This window comes from Stegostoma tigrinum, chromosome 6 (assembly GCF_030684315.1).
Source record: "Stegostoma tigrinum isolate sSteTig4 chromosome 6, sSteTig4.hap1, whole genome shotgun sequence".
NCBI lineage: Eukaryota > Metazoa > Chordata > Chondrichthyes > Orectolobiformes > Stegostomatidae > Stegostoma > Stegostoma tigrinum.
In genome coordinates, this window is record NC_081359.1 from 45,997,655 (window position 1) to 46,014,467 (window position 16,813).

Here is a 16,813-nt window from a genome sequence, read left to right on the forward strand (position 1 = left end):
CCCGGTGGACTTCCTGGAACCCAGATCCATATTTACACTCTAACAAAAATTCCACCTGTGGTTTCTGACTCGGTAATTGCATTAATTGTCAGATCAAATGGCCAATCACACACGCGTACACATGCAAACGAGTGTTAGATGCCAACTGTTTGACTTTCTATCAAACTAAAAGCAGTAAAATCGTGTGCAGAATATGGGTTGAAGTCAATGGCACAGAAAGTGCCTTAAGTGATAATGACTTGGAAGAGTAAAGCTACACCTGTACCCAAAGGCTGAGTTTGTGTAACTGGTTAGTTATTTTGATGTTACAACAAACAATGCAGGTGAGATAGAATGTCAGTTGTTGGTTAGTAGTTTCCACACGAAATAAACCAGTGTGTCTTTCACAATTAATGTCTTGAATGCTGAGCAATTCCACTTGTGAAGACAGGAAAAAGGTAAGCATTTGAAATTCCCTGTTTTCTCTCTTCCTTCTTTTTTAAGAAGTGGGATTACATTAGCTGGCCTCCAGTCCATTGGAACTCTTCCAGAGTCTATAGAATGCTGGAAAATGATCACCCATGCATCCACAATTTAAAGGGCCACTTCTCTAAATACTTTGGAATGCACAGTATGAGGCCCCAGGGACTTATCAGCTTTTAATTGCATCAGTTTCCCCAATACCATTTCCTGACCAGTAAGGATTTCCCTCAATTCCTCCTTTATCCTTGACGCACTGTCCCCCAGCATCTGGTGTATCAACCCACGATGCACTCAAAAAACATATAGAATTTGACCTATATACAAACCCATATAAACAAAACTGGAAATGACAACTCTCCCTAACAGATTGGACAATATAAATTGCAAGCGGAGTAGAACAATATCACTTCACTGGTGAAGTTACAATTAATATGCAGTTTGAAGTTAGCCATAATAACTGCTGTACCCCTACTGCAAGTATCTCTAAATGCCTGTTTGATGCCATCCCCAATCTTACACTTACTATTTGGTGGTCTATTCATAACTCCCACTAACTGTTTTTCCCCCTTTGGAGTTCTGCAACTCCACCCATACAGATTCCACAGCGTCCAGACTAAGGTCCTTCCTTGTTCTTGCTCTTAACCAGCATTGTTACCCACCTCCCTTTCCTTTCTATCTATCATTCCTGAAAATTGAGTTTCCAACTTTGGTCACTCTGAAGCCATGCCTCTGTGATCTCAATTACATCATAACTATTAATAACGAGCTGCACAGTTAATTCATCCACCTTATTACAAATCTCTTTACTCAGAGAGTGGTAAGGGTGTGAAACGCCCTGCCTGCCAATGTAGTTAACTCAGCCACGTTAGGGACATTTAAGCAGTCCTTGGATAAGCATATGGGTGATGATGGGATAGTGTGGGGGATGGGCTTAGATTAGTTCACAGGTCGGCGTAACATCGAGGGCCTAAGGGCCTGTTCTGCGCTGTACTGTTCTATGTTCTATAAATGATTTTTGCACTGGGACACAGAGCCTTCAGGCTCTTTTTTTGACATTTTTTGCCCTTAGAATTATAATGTAATGTGATTCTTTTTGATTTTTGTCTTTGGCTTCTCTGCCTTCCATTTTCACTTTTCCCATTAACTCCTTTCATTTCTGGCCCCATTTTACTTCCCTCCAGCTTCCTGCTTTGGTTCCCATCCCTCTGCCATATTAGTTTAAACTTCATTGTAATTCAATGATTCCTAACAATAGAAAATTACATGCTACTGACTCCAACATCTGGTAGAGAAACTATTCTATAGAACCCCACAATGTGAAAACTGGCCATTCGGCCCAACAAGTCACACTGACCCTGTGAAGAGTATCCCACCCAGACCCATCCCCTGAAACCTCCTTTTCCCACAGCTAATGCACCTAACCTATACATCCCTGAACACTGGGTAATTTAGCATGGCCATTCCACCTAACTTGCACATCTTTGGACCGTGTGAGGAAACCCACACAGAGATAGGGAGAGCGTGCAAACTCCATGCAGACAGTTGAGTGAGGCCGGAATCGAACCTGGGTCCCTGGCGCTGTGAGGCAGCAGTGCTAACTACTGAGCAACCATGCTGCTCCATTATTAGAAAAAAAATTCCGAGAATTTCCACTTGGACAGGCAAGAGATGAAGAAAGGATAGTCAGCGTGGCTTTATCAGGCAGAGATCATGTCTAGCAAATTTGATTGAATCTTTGAAAAATGTTACAAGGTGTGTAGATGAGGATAATGCAGTTGATGTCATCGAAATGGACTTCAGTACAATTTTTGACAAGGACTCACGGCAGATTGGTTAAAATAACTAACAGCCCATGTGATCTAGGGTAATTTGGCAAATTAGATTTAAAATTGGTGGCAGGAAGCAAAGAATGATCATCGCAGTGTGCTTCTGAAACTGGAAGCCTACGTCCAGTGGCATACCACAAAGTTTGGTGCTGGATCCCTTCCTGATTATAATGTACTTTAACCATTTAGATATGAATGTTGGATAAATGAGCTCACAAATGGCATGAAAACTGGTGGTGTGGTAAATATGAAGGATGAAAACCTTAGGCTAGAGGACAATTTAGAGGGCTGGTCAGATGGGTTTGATGGTGGCAAATGGAATTTTAGGGGCTTTGGCAGAACTAACAAAGTAAGGGAGTATATTGTCAAATGGTCAGAAGTTAGGAAGTATACAAAATCAAAGGGACTTTGGTATGCATGTCTACAGAGCTGCGAAGGCAGCAGGAGAGGGAGAGAAGCTGGTTAAGAAGGCATATGGAATACTTACCCTTATTATCAATGCATTGAATAAAAGAACAAAGAGGTTTAAATAGAGCTGTACGTAATATTAGTTTTGCCACATCTAAGTACTGTGTGCAGAATTGGTCAAAACACTGTAGGCTAAATGTGAGTGCATTAGAAAGGGTGCAGATGAGATTCACCAGGATGTTCTTGTTGCCAGGATCAATTTAGCCATGAACAGAGACTAAGGTTGTTTTCCTCAGAGCAAAGAAGACCGGGGGGGGGGAGAGGAATTCAGTTGAGATGTACAAACTTCTGACAATTGCCAAGTAGAAACTTTTTCTTAGTAGAGTGGCCAACAACCAGCAGACACAATTTTATGGTAAAGAGCAGAAGGAGTTTACAGAAGATTTTAACATTTTTTTCACTAAGAGGTTGTAGGCATCTGGAGCTTCGTTTCCAGTAGAGGTTATCCACTTTGGCAGCAAAAATGGAAAGGGCATATTATTATCTGAGTGGTAACAGATTAGGAAAGGGGTACCTCGAGACCTGGGTATCCTTGTACATCAATCTCTTAAAGTAAGCATTCAGTTGCAGGAGGCAAGTTGCAGAAGGCGGCAAATGATTGGTTTTCATAGCGAGGGGATTTGGTGTTTTTCTGCAATCGTACAGGGCCATAGCAAGATCGTGCCTAAAGAATTCTGTGCAGTTTTAGTCTCTTCATCTGAGAAAGGAAGAATGAATGAGTTAATAACTTTATTGTAACATGTATTTTACCTTGAGGAAAAACAGTAAAATGCAGTTAAAAGATTTTCTGCTGTCACCATAATCCGCCGCCATTTTGAATAGTTTAAGAACAAGAAAAATGAATAGAAAGACATAGCATAAAGAAAGTCGATCATTCTTGAGCCAGCTCATCTTCAATGACAGACATAACAAAGTGTGGAGCTGGATGAACACAGCAGGCCAAGCAGCATCTTAGGAGCACAAAAGCTGATGTTTCGGGCCTAGACCCTTTATCAGAAAAAGGGGATGGGGAGAGGGTTCTGAAATAAATAGGGAGAGAGGGGGAGGCGGATCAAAGATGGATAGAGGAGAAGATAGGTGGAGAGAAGACAGACAAGTTAAAGGGGCTGAGTGTTGATGGGGAGGTAGGGAGAGGATAGGTCAGTCCGGGGAGGACGGACAGGTCAAGGGGGCGGGATGAGGTTAGAAGGTAGGAACTGGAGGTGCGGCTTGAGCTGAGAGGAGGGGATAGGTGAGAGCAAGAACAGGTTAGGGAAGCGGGGTCGAGCTGGGCTGGTTTTGGGAATGCAGTGGGGGGAGGGGAGATTTTGAAGCTTGTGAAATCCACATGGGAACCCTGCAGCCCAATGGTATCAAAGCGGAATATGAGTTGCTTTTCCTGCAACCTTCGAGTGGCATTGTTGTGGCACTGCAGGAGGTCCAGGATGGACATGCCGTCTAAGGAATGGGAGCAGGAGTTGAAATGACCCTGCAGCCCAGTGGTATCAATGTGGATTTCAAAAGTTTCAAAATCTCCCCTCCCCCCACTGCATCCCAAAAACAGCCCAGCTCGTCCCCGCCTCCCTAATCTGTTCTTCCTCTCACCTATCCCCTCTTTCCACCTCAAGCCGCACCTCCATTTCCTACCTTCTAATCTCATCCCGCCCCCTTGACCTGTCTGTCCTCCCCGGACTGACCTATCCCCTCCCTACCTCCCCACCTACACTCACCTCTACAGGCTCCATCCCCAACCCTTTAACTTGTCTGTCTCCTCTCCACTTATCTTCTCCTCTATCCATCTTCGATCTGCCTCCCCCCCTCCCAATTTATTGAAGAACCCTATCCCCATCCCCTTTTCTGATGAAGGGTCTAGGCCCGAAACATCAGCTTTTGTGCTCCCAAGATGCTGCTTGGCCTGCTGTGTTCATCCAGCTCCATACTTTGTTATCTTGGATTCTCCAACATCTGCAGTTCCCATTATCTGTCATCTTCAATGACACCTGCATTACCATCCCACTTCCACTGCCTTGCTGCTGTCTACACCGGACTCAACTAATGCTGAGATTGCCACTCTAAAGGAACCAGGTTCTGCTGCTCGGCAATTCTCCTCCGCCATCAGCTTTACATCAATGTCAGAGTCGTATCTCTCGCTACTGAGCTCACCTCGTCGATATCACCCTTCCACCACCACTTCACTGCATCCAGCACTGGATCCAACTAACTACGAAGTCACTTATCCTCAGGCGCCATATTCCGCTGTTGAGCCTACCTTGCCAACGTAGTCTCCGCCGATGTAGCAACCACTGATTCTGATGCCAGGTCCCGTGGTCAGCCAGAAACGTTCAGTAAGGACTCACTGAATTCTGTTGTGGGCTCACTCGCTGCCACCATGAGGTCCATGCTGGGCCCACTCAAGTCAGCACTGGGCTCACTCACTGCCACCATGACGCTGCGCTGAGATATTTCGCTGTTGCTGATGCATTCAGGACAAGAGGTAAGCAAAGGAAAACCGAAGAAAGAAGACAAGAAAAATGAAAAAAAAAGCAGAGTGCATGAGTCACTGCTCAGGAGGCCGACTCCACCACCATCTTGACAATGAGTTCTGCATACTGAGGTTGACCAGACAGAGCCCTGGGATGACAGTGCTGATAAATGAGGGGTAATCTGATAGAAACCTAAAAAATTCTCACAGGACTGGACAGGGTAAACACAGGAAGGATTTTCCCAATAACTGGGGAGTCCAGAACCTGGGATTACAGTTAAAGAATACAGTGTAGGCTTTTCAGGGCTGAGATGAGCAAAACTCTCTCCACTCAGAGACTACTGAACTTGTGAAATTCTCTGCCACAGAAATCTGTTAAGGTCAAAACATTGAATATTTTCAAGAAGGATAAAGAAATCAAAGAGTACAGGGTGAAAGCGGAAAAAAGGGTACTAAGTAAAATGATCAGCCACAATCATAATTAAAGATGAGGGGAGGTGATGGCTTAGAGGTGTTAATCACTGGATAATGTTCTGGGGACCTGGATTCGAATTCCACCTCAGCAGATGGTCCAATTTGAATTCAATAAATATCTGGAATTAAGAATCTAATGATGACTATGAATCCATTGTTGATTGTCAGTTCACCAATGTCCTTTAGGGAAGGAAACTGCCATCCTTACCAGGTCTGGCCTACATGTGACTCCATACCCACAGCAATGTGGTTGACTCTAAACTGCCATTTCAGCAATTAGGGATGGGCAATAAACGCTGCCCTCATCCCATGAAAGAATAAAGAAAAGAAAAGGTGAAGCAGGTTGGAAGGGCCAAATGGCCTACCTCTGTTATTTCTGTTTCTATTGAACTTACTGCCCAACACAGCAGGAGAGGTGAGAACCTTCAGGACATTGTAAGTGCTACTTAAATGAGAACTGCAAGCGCGTTCGAGGCCAAGTGTTGGAAAATAGATGGATGAGCAGTATGAAAACAATAGGCTGAAGGCTCTCTTTCTGTGCTGTCAAAATTCTATGTCTCTTGTCTGTCTGAATAGGCAAATACATTTGGGCATTCTCGGTGATTTGGAGTAACTACTGAGCTCAGTTAGCAAAAACTGCAAGTGGGTATGCCTCTAGAAGTGAGTGACGATGGTGAGGGCGAGCACGAGGGGGCATAGCTTTAAATTGAGAGGTGAAAGATATAGGACAGATGTCAGAGGTAGTTTTTTTACTCAGAGAGTAGTAAGGGAATGGAATGCTTTGCCTGCAACGGTAGTAGATTCGTCAACTTTAGGGACATATAAGTCATCATTGGATAAGCATATGGACGTACATGGAATAGTGTAGGTTAGATGGGCTTGAGATTGGTATGACAGGTCGGCACAACATCGAGGGCCGAAGGGCCTGTACTGTGCTGTAATGTTCTAGTTCTATGGGTTGCAATTCTGTTGAAATGAACTCACTCCACAGTCATGCAACTGTTCTGTTTCCTCAGAGCCCTAAAACCTAAAATGTACGCTAAATGTTGTGTATTAAAAGTTCAAAAAGTTTAATTATTATCTTCGGATTTACTTTGTATTCCCTTTAAATTTGCAAACCAATTGGTTTCCTGCATGACAAATCTCAGCTTTTCACATCAGAATTGCAAATCAATAAAGAAAAATACAACTTAGCTTAATAGAAACTAAATAATTAAAACTGGGCAATACCATTCACGCTTTGATCAGTTTATATTATTCATTTCTATTCAGCATCACTCCAATATTATGTACTGTTTTTAAAGTGTCTTTCCTGTATAAGAAGACATTATTGTAGTCTTTTGATCACCTTATTCTGCTTTGAAATCTGTATGAAAGGATTAAGATGGATGGATTTAATGGATTAATATCATGTTGATATATATTACCAAGGCAATTATCCATCCATCAATTTTAAATGAACCAAATATCACATGACTGAGAAAGGAAAGTACCTTAAAGCGTACTAAAACATCATCAGTGCAGCCTCCAATGAAGCGTCGGTGTGTTTTCCCGCCTTGTTTTTGAACTCTGGAGACCACTGAGCTGGATGGTTCACTTCCAGTTTTCCTTCGTAGTGGAGTGAAAATGGGATCGAGTTCTATGTATTTATTAATGGCTTTCTTCGTGGAGTGCCAGGCTTCTAGGACTTTCCGTGCCTGTGCCTGCTTAGCTTGACCCAGGATTTTGGTGTTGTCCCAGTCGAACTGGTGGTTCTCCTTATCCGTGTGGATTGAGATGAATGAGTATTTGTCGTGTCTTTTTGTAGCCTTTTGGTGTTCATGTATCCTTGTTAATTTCCTTCCTGTTCGTCTGATGTCGTGTTTCTCACAGTCTCTGCAGGGGACCTTACAGATGACATTGATCCTGTCCATGGCAGGGAGTGGGTCTTTAGTTCTGGTGAACAGTCGTCATGAGGTTGATGTGGGCTTGTGTGCAACTCTGATGTTCAGGAGTCACAGGAGTTTGGGGGGGTAGTTCCAATGTGCTGCGATGTAGGATAGTGTGATGTGTGTGTCAGGGCATGTTTTATCTTCCTGATGTAGTCCATGTAGGCATCCTCTAACCCAGTTTTTTGGATATCCATTATCCTTGAAAACCTGGAAGAGGTACTCTTCTTGCTCTTGGCATAATTCTGTGTTGCTGCAGTGTGTTGTCGCCTGTTTAAATAGTGTTCGCATGCAGCTTCATTCGTATGTGTTGGGACTGTTACTGTTGAAGTTCAGTACCTGGTCTATGTGTGTGGCTTTTCTGTTTACTTTCATTTGGAGTTCCCCATTTATCTTGCGCTCTACCATGACGTCCAGAAATGGGAGCTGTTTGTTCTTCTCCTCCTCTGTGGTGAATTTTATTCCAGTGAAAATAGAACATAGAACAATACAGCGCAGAACAGGCCCTTCGGTCCTCGATGTTGCGCCAAATTTTAATGTTTAATGATGATAAAGATGTCGTCCACGTAGCGTTTTGGTTGGAATAGCGGAAGGGTTTTGCCCTTTCTAGTCTTAGCATCACTACCTTTGCTATGAATCCAGAGATAGTTCATCCCATCAGCATCCCATTGATTTGTTCGTATGTTTGGCCATTTCACTGGGCCTTGCTCTTGTTCCAGTAGTGCTGTCATTGTTTCCCTTGCTAGTGGTATGTCTATTCATGTAAAATAGGGCAGTGACATCAAACGATATCATGGTCTCCTTGTCGTCTATCCTTATGTCTTTGATGGAGCTGAGGAATTCTTGGTCTGAATGGATAGATGGGGTGATTTGTTGACTAGGTGCCTGAGTCTCCGTTGTAGTTCCTTGGCTAATCTGTATGTTGGAGTGCCCGGTAAGGATGACTGTGGGTCTAACGCGTACTTCCGGCTTGTGCACTTTTTTGGGTGTGTTGGTTCCTTCGGGTTTCGTTCTTAAGAAGTCTGCCTTGTTGATCTGTCCTGTTTGTTTCAGTCTTTTTAGCATGTTGCGGATTTTGTTGCTTAGTTGCGGTGTCAGGTCAGTCTGTACTGGCCGCTATGTGTTTTCGTTGGCGAGCAGTGCCTGTGCCTTGGAGATGTAGTCCCTTTTATTCAGTATAACTGTCAGGCGCCCTTTGTCTGTGGGTAGTATTGTGATGTTCTTGTCCTTCTTCAGTCCTTCCAGGGCCTGTCTTTCCAATGTGTTGAGTTCGCTCCTTCTGCTTAGTGTCGGGATTACTGTCTGTCTTATCGTTTGTTCTGATTCTTCGTTGATATTGTTGGTCATAAGTGTGGCTTCCAGTATGGCTACGAATTCCATTTTGTTGGCATCCCTCTAGCTGTAGTTCAGTCCTCTGATGAGAACAGCTTTTTTCCATGTCTGTCAGTCTCCTGTCAGAAACGTTTCTCATCCAGGTGTCTGATCTGTTGTTGTCGTTTTTGTGGTAAGTGTGGCCAGCTTGTCTTGAAAGATCTGTCTTTTCTTGGCTCTTGTGGTCTATTAGCTGATGTTGATGGCTCATTCCATGTCCGTTGTCCAGTCTTGATCGGTAACTTCCAGGAATAAAGTTTTTTGGTGCGTAACTTCTCTGTGGTATCTGTGGAGCCAGTTGTGTACGTCGTTTATCATTACCCTTACCATCTTGCGGCCATTTTGTTCTGCTGTTTTAGAACATAGAACATTACAGCACAGTATAGGCCCTTCGGCCCTCGATGTTGTGCCGACCTGTCATACCGATCTCAAGCCCATTTAACCTACACTATTCCACGTACGTCCATATGCTTGTCCAATGATGACTTAAATGTACCTAAAGTTGGCGAATCTACTATCGTTGCAGGCAAAGCGTTCCATTCCCTTACTACTCTCTGAGTAAAGAAACTACCTCTGACATCTGTCCGATATCTTTCACCCCTCAATTTAAAGCTATGCCCCCTCGTGCTCGCCGTCTCCATCCTAGGAAAAAGGCTCTCCCTATCCACCCTATCTAACCCTCTGATTATCTTATATATCTCAATTAAGTCACCTCTCAACCTTCTTCTCTCTAACGAAAACAGCCTCGAGTCCATCAGCCTTTCCTCGTAAGACCTTCCCTCCATACCAGGCAACATCCTAGTAAATCTCCTCTGCACCCTTTCCAAAGCGTCAACATCCTTCTTATGAATGCGGTGACCAGAACAGTACGCAATACTCCAAGTGCGGTCGCACCAGAGTTTTGTACAGCTGCAGCATAACCTCTTGGTTCCAGAACTCGATCCCACTATTAATAAAAGCTAAAACACTTTTCCCACTTCCTACAGACTAAGGGGGTGGCCATGGGCACCCGCATGGGCCCCAGCTATGCCTGCCTCTTTGTAGGTTACGTGGAACAGTCCCTCTTCCGCACCTACACAGGCCCCAAACCCCACCTCTTCCTCCGGTACATTGATGACTGTATCGGCGCCGCCTCTTGCTCCCCAGAGGAGCTCGAACAGTTCATCCACTTCACCAACACCTTCCACACCAACCTTCAGTTCACCTGGGCCATCTCCAGCACATCCCTCACCTTCCGGGACCTCTCAGTCTCCATCTTAGGCAACCAGCTTGTAACTGATGTCCATTTCAAGCCCACCGACTCCCACAGCTACCTAGAATACACCTCCTCCCACCCGACATCCTGCAAAAATTCCATCCCCTATTCCCAATTCCTCCGCCGCATCTGCTCCCACGATAAGACATTCCACTCCCGCACATCCCAGATGTCCAAGTTCTTTAAGGACTGCAACTTTCCCCCCACAATGATCGAGAACGCCCTTGACCGCGTCTCCCGTATTTCCCGCAACACATCCCTCACACCCCGCCCCCGCCACAACCGCCCTAAGAGGATCCCCCTCGTTCTCACACACCACCCTACCAACCTCCGGATACAACGCATCATCCTCCGACACTTCCGCCATTTACAATCCAACCCCACCACCCAAGACATTTTTCCATCCCCTCCCCTGTCTGCTTTCTGGAGAGACCACTCTCTCCGTGATTCCCTTGTTCGCTCCACACTGCCCTCCAACCCCACCACACCCGGCACCTTCCCCTGCAACCGCAGGAAATGCTACACTTGTCCCCACACCACCTCCCTCACCCCTATCCCAGGCCCCAAGATGACATTCCACATTAAGCAGAGGATCACCTGCACATCTGCAAATGTGGTATACTGCATCCACTGTACCCAGTGCGGCTTCCTCTACATTGGGGAAACCAAGCGGAGGGCTTGGGGACCGCTTTGCAGAACACCTCCGCTCAGTTTGCAACAAACAACTGCACCTCCCAGTCGCAAACCATTTCCACTCCCCCTCCCATTCTCTAGATGACATGTCCATCATGGGCCTCCTGCAGTGCCACAATGATGCCACCCGAAGGTTGCAGGAACAGCAACTCATATTCCGCCTGGGAACCCTGCAGCCATATGGTATCAATGTGGACTTCACCAGTTTCAAAATCTCCCCTTCCCCTACTGCATCCCTAAACCAGCCTAGTTCGTCCCCTCCCCCCACTGCACCACACAACCAGCCCAGCTCTTCCCCCCACCCACTGCATCCCAAAACCAGTCCAACCTGTCTCTGCCTCCCTAACCGGTTCTTCCTCTCACCCATCCCTTCCTCCCACACCAAGCCGCACCCCCAGCTACCTACTAACCTCATTCCACCTCCTTGACCTGTCCGTCTTCCCTGGACTGACCTATCCCCTCCCTACCTCCCCACCTATACTCTCTCCACCTATCTTCTTTACTCTCCATCTTCGGTCCGCCTCCCCCCTCTCCCTATTTATTCCAGCTCCCTCTCCCCATCCTCTTCTCTGATGAAGGGTCTAGGCCCGAAACGTCAGCTTTTGTGCTCTTGAGATGCTGCTTGGCCTGCTGTGTTCATCCAGCCTCACATTTTATTATCTAAAACACTGTATTGCCTTCTTAACAGCCCTGTCAACCTGGGTGGCAACTTTCAAGGGTCTGTGTACATGGACACCGAGATCTCTCTGCTCATCTACACTGCCAAGAATCTTACCATTAGCCCAGTACTTTGCCTTCCGGTTACTCCTACCAAAGTGCATCACCTCACACTTGTCCACATTAAACTCCATTTGCCACCTCTCAGCCTAGGTCTGCAGCTTATCTATGTCTGTCTGCAAACTACAGCATCCTTCGTCACTATCCACAACTCAACCGACCTTCGTGTCATCTGCAAATTTACTAACCCATCCTTCTACACCCTCATCCAGGTCATTTATAAAAATGACAAACAGCAGTGGACCCAACACCAACCCTTGCGGTACACCACTAGTAACTGGTCTCCAGGATGAACATTTCCCATCAACTACCACCCTCTGTTTTCTTTCAGCAAGCCAATTTCTGAACCAAACTGCTATATCTCCCACAATTCCATTCCTCCGCATTTTGTACAATAGCCTACTGTGGGGAACCTTATCGAACGCCTTGCTGAAATCCATATACACCACATCAACTGGTTTACTCACATCTACCTGTTTGGTCACCTTCTCAAAGAACTCAATAAGGTTTGTGAGGCACGACCTTCCCTTCACAAAACCGTGCTGACTATCCCTAATCAATTTATTCTTTTCTAGATGATTATAAATCCTATCCCTTATAACCTTTTCCAACACTTTACCAACAACCGAGGTAAGGCTCACTGGTCTATAATTACCAAGGTTGTCTCTACTCTCCTTGAACAGAGAAACCACATTTGCTATCCTCCAGTCATCTGGCACTAATCCTGTAGACAATGACGAATTAAAGATCAATGCCAAAGGCTCGGCAATCTCCTCCCTGGCTTCCCAGAGGATCCTGGGATAAATCCCATCTGCCCTAGGGGACTTATCTATCTTCACCCTCTGGAGGATTTCTAATACCTTTGCGGGCTTGTGGTTGTTGATGGGTGGTTTGTATCTCAGACTGCATGAAAATACCTGGTTCAATTCGACTGGGACAATATCAAAATCCTGGGCCAAGCTAAACAGAGACAGGCACGAGAATTCCTAGAAGCCTGGCACTCCACGAAGAAAGCCATTAATAATCACATAGAACACGACCCCATGTACACTCAACTATTGAAGGAAAACAGTAAGGCAGGCAATCCAGCTCAACGGACTCCAGAGTTTTAAAAACCAGGCGGGAAAACACAATGACGCTTCATCGGAGGCTGCACTGATGATGTTACCCAGAATGGTAACGAAATGTCTGTGGAACAATAAACCAGTTGGCGAGCCAACCAACTTCAACACCCACAACCCGAGCTACCAATCTACTCCAAAACCTCAGAGCATACATTGACAATTTTATAAGTATATAATTTGATGCAAAGATTCAAAAATACAGTCACACAACAGAAAAGAATAGTTTAACTTACTCTGAAACATGTCCAGGTGTCAGTGAGCCCATGAATCCACATTGAGCACCAAGTAGTGCCAGTACTGTACATGAATTGGAAGCATTTCCACCCCGTTGCCATATCTGAGACAAACATCTAAAAATTAAATCCATGTGAGATTTGGAGGTAAGTGATACAATCTCAAAAAATGTTTCTCCTGTTAATAGAATTTCTATACTAAAAGGATGCTATTTTTTTCTCTTCACTCATGGAGTCTGGGCATTGCTGGCTAAGACAGCATATATTGCCAGTCCCTGCATGCCCTTGAGATGCTGGCATGAACTGCTGCCTTGAACAACTGCTGACATGCTGTAGGTTGACCCACAAAGCCATACGGGAAGGAATTCCATTATTTTGACCCAGCAACACTAAATGAATGGTTATACATTTTTCACATCAGGATGCTGAGTGGCTTGGCAGAGAACTTGCAAGTGGTGAAGGTGCCTAGGGTCTTCAGTCAATTTCCACAGTGTATCTTGTACACATAACTGCTTCTGATAATCAGTCAAGGGAGCGGATGTTTGAAGATGTTGTGCCAATGAAGTGGGTTGCTTTGCCCTGGATGCTGTCAAGCTCCTGCAATGTTGTTCGCCCAGCTCTCATGTATACAAGTCTGCACTGACATATTTTGCACTTCCATACCAGAACAATCTTCAATTACAGGATCTGTATCCCTCTATTCCTTTCTTATTGAATGCTGCTATTGTGTCAGCTTCTACCACCTCCTCTGCAGCACGTTCCAGGCACTCACCACCCTTTATGTGAGAAACCTGCCTAGCACATCTTTTTTAAACTCCGTCCACCACCTTGAACCTGTGTTCCCTCATAATTAACCCCTCCACCCTGGGAAAAAGTCTCATACTTACTACTTTATTCATGCCGTTCACAATCTTTTAAACTTCTTTCAGGTCTGCCCTCAAACACCTGCATTCCACTGAAAAGAAACCCAATCTATCCAACCGTTCTTCATAGCTAAAATCCCCAGACAAGGCAACATCCCAACAAACCTTTTCTGTTCCCTCTCCAAAGCTTCCACATCCTTCTGGTAATGTGGTGTCCAGAACTGTATGCAATATTCCAAATGTGGCCTCACTAAAGTTCTATAAAACTGCAGCACAACTTGCCTATCCTTATACTTGATGCCCCTTCCAATGAAGGCAGGCATGGCATTGGCCTTTTTTAGTACCTTACCCACCTGTGCAGCCACCTTCAGTAATTTGCAGACCTTCACACTCAGATCCCTCTGCGTGTCAATACTCTGAAGGGTTCTGCCATTCACTGTATAATTTCCACCTGCACTTGACTTTCCAAAATGCATCAGCTCACATTTCTCTGGTTTAAACTCCAGCTGCCATTTTCCTGCCCATGCTTCCAACTGATTTATGTTTTGCTGTAACCTCTGATAACACTCCTCACTATCCACACCTCTACCAATCTTTGTATCATCAGCAAACTTACTAATTAGACCAACCACATTTTCCTCCAAATCATTTGTGTAGATCTCAATCAGTAGGGGTCCGAGCACTGATCCCTCTGGAACACCATTAGTCACAACCCTCCATTCCAAAAAGCATCCTTCCACCACTATGCTCTGTCACACATGAGTAAACCATTTCTGTATCCATCTTGCCAGGTCACCCCTGACACCATGTGATTTCACCTTTGTGTACGAGTTGATCATAAGGGTCCTTGTCAAAGGCTTTACTAATGTATATGTAGACTACATCAACCTCATTTCCCTCATCAATCATCATCATCAGCTCTTCAAAAGACTCAATCAAGTTGGAGAGGCATGACACACCAACCCCCACGCTTCCACTTCCCACCCCTCCTGACGCACATGCAAATACACAATTGTTATTAAGTCCATTTGCTTTCTCGGGGTGGCACGGTGGCTCAGTGGTTAGCACTGCAGCCTCACAACACCAGGGACCAGGGTTCAATTCCAGCCTCGGGCAACTGTCTGTGTGGAGTTTGCACAATCTCCCCATGTCTGCGTGGGTTTCCTCCGGATGCTCCGGTTTCCTCCCACAATCCAAAGATGTGCAGGTTAGGTGGATTGGCCATGCTAAATTGCCCGTAGTGTTCAGGGGTGTGTGGGTTACAGGGGACGGGTCTGGGTGGGATGCTTCAAGGGGCAGTGTGGACTTGTTGGGCCGAAGGGCCTGTTTCCACACTGTAGGGAATCTAATCTAAATGTGCATAGGTCTTACCCAGAGAATCTTTTCTAATAATTTCCCTAACATCGATGTGAGGCTCACAGGCCTGTAATTTCCTGGATTATCCATGCTAACCTTCTTAAACAATGGGACAACATTGACTATTCTCCAGCCCTCTGGGACCTCACCTGTGGCTAAAGAGGATACAAAGATGTCTGTCAATGCTCCAGCAATTTGTTCTCTTGCCTCCCTCAATATTCTGGCATGGATCTTATCAGGACCTGGGGACTTATCTTGTTTAAATTTTTTTGAGGTGCTCAACACCTCCTCCCTTTTAATAGCAACTTGGCTCAGACATTCCCTTCCCTGAGATCATCCTCCGCCAATTTTATCTCTTTGGTGAGTACCGACACACAGAATTCATTTAGGAACTCTCTTCTCAGTCCAAACATAGATTCCCTACTTTCTCCTTGAATGGGCTAACTCTTTCCCTGGCTACATAGAACATAGAACGAGGGGTCATAGTTTTAAGCTGGTTAGAACATAGAACAATACAGCACAGTACAGGCCCTTCGGCCCACAATGATGTGCCAACCTATTATCCTATTCTAAGATCAAATTAACCTGCAAACCCTTCATTTTACTATCATCCATGTGCCTATCCAAGAGTTGCTTAAATATAACTAATGTATCTGACTCTCCTACCACCGTTGGCAGTGCGTTCCATGCACCCTCCACTCTCTGTGTAAAGAACCTACCTCTGACATCTCCCCTAAACCTTCCTCCAATCACCTTAAAATGAGAAACAAAAGCAAAACTGCTGGAAGAGCTCAGCAGGTCTGGTAGCATCTATGAATGAAAAAACAGAGTTAACGTTTCGGGTCTGGTGATCCTTCCTCAGAACTAGTCAGTAGACGCAAAATGTTAATTCTCTTTTCTTCTTTGCAGATGCTGCCAGACTTGCTGAGATTTTGATTTTGTTTTTGTTCCTGATTTACAGCATCCACAGTTCTTTTGGTTTTTATCACCTTAAAATTATGCTCCCTTGTGATAGTTATTTCCGTCCTGGGAAAAAGTCTCTGGCTATCTATGCCTTTCATCATTTTGTACACCTTTATCAAGTCACCTGTCATCCCAATTCACTCTAATGAGAAAAGCCCTAGCTCCCTCAACCTTTCCATATAAGACCTGCCCTCCAGTCCAGGCAAAAGCCTGCCAAATATCCTCTGCACCCTGTCAAAAGCTTCCACATCCTTCCTATAATGAGGCAACTAGAACTGAACATAATATTCCAAGTATGGTCTAAACGGGGTTTTACAGAGGTGCAGCATAACATTGCAGCTCTTAAACTCAAGCCTCTTGCAAATGAAAGCCAACACACTACATGCCTTCTTAACATCCCTACCAACTTGGGTGGCAACTTTGAGGGATCTATCGATGTGGACCTCAAGATCCCTCTGTTCCTCCACACTGCCAAGAATCCTGCCATTAACCCTGTGTTCTGCATTCAAATTCGACCATCCAAAATGAATTACTGAATTTTGTTGGGTTGAACTCCATC

General features: G+C 45.0%; 1 protein-coding gene across 20 annotated transcripts in view; it reads right to left on the reverse strand.

Moving 5' to 3' along the window:
* khk (ketohexokinase) overlaps window positions 1-16,813 on the reverse strand; it is a 275,763-nt gene that overhangs the window by 116,317 nt on the left and 142,633 nt on the right. For 19 of the 20 annotated variants that reach the window (XR_009445837.1, XR_009445836.1, XR_009445829.1 and 16 more), the window contains one exon: window positions 13,073-13,189. Coding sequence is in view for 8 of the 20 variants with exons in the window: in XM_059646531.1 (XP_059502514.1) it covers window positions 13,073-13,189 (117 nt within the window). In the remaining 12 variants the exon portion in view is untranslated. Of the gene's footprint in view, window positions 1-7,349; window positions 9,341-13,072; window positions 13,190-16,813 lie in introns of those variants that run through there. The other variant, XM_059646530.1, reaches the window with a different exon arrangement.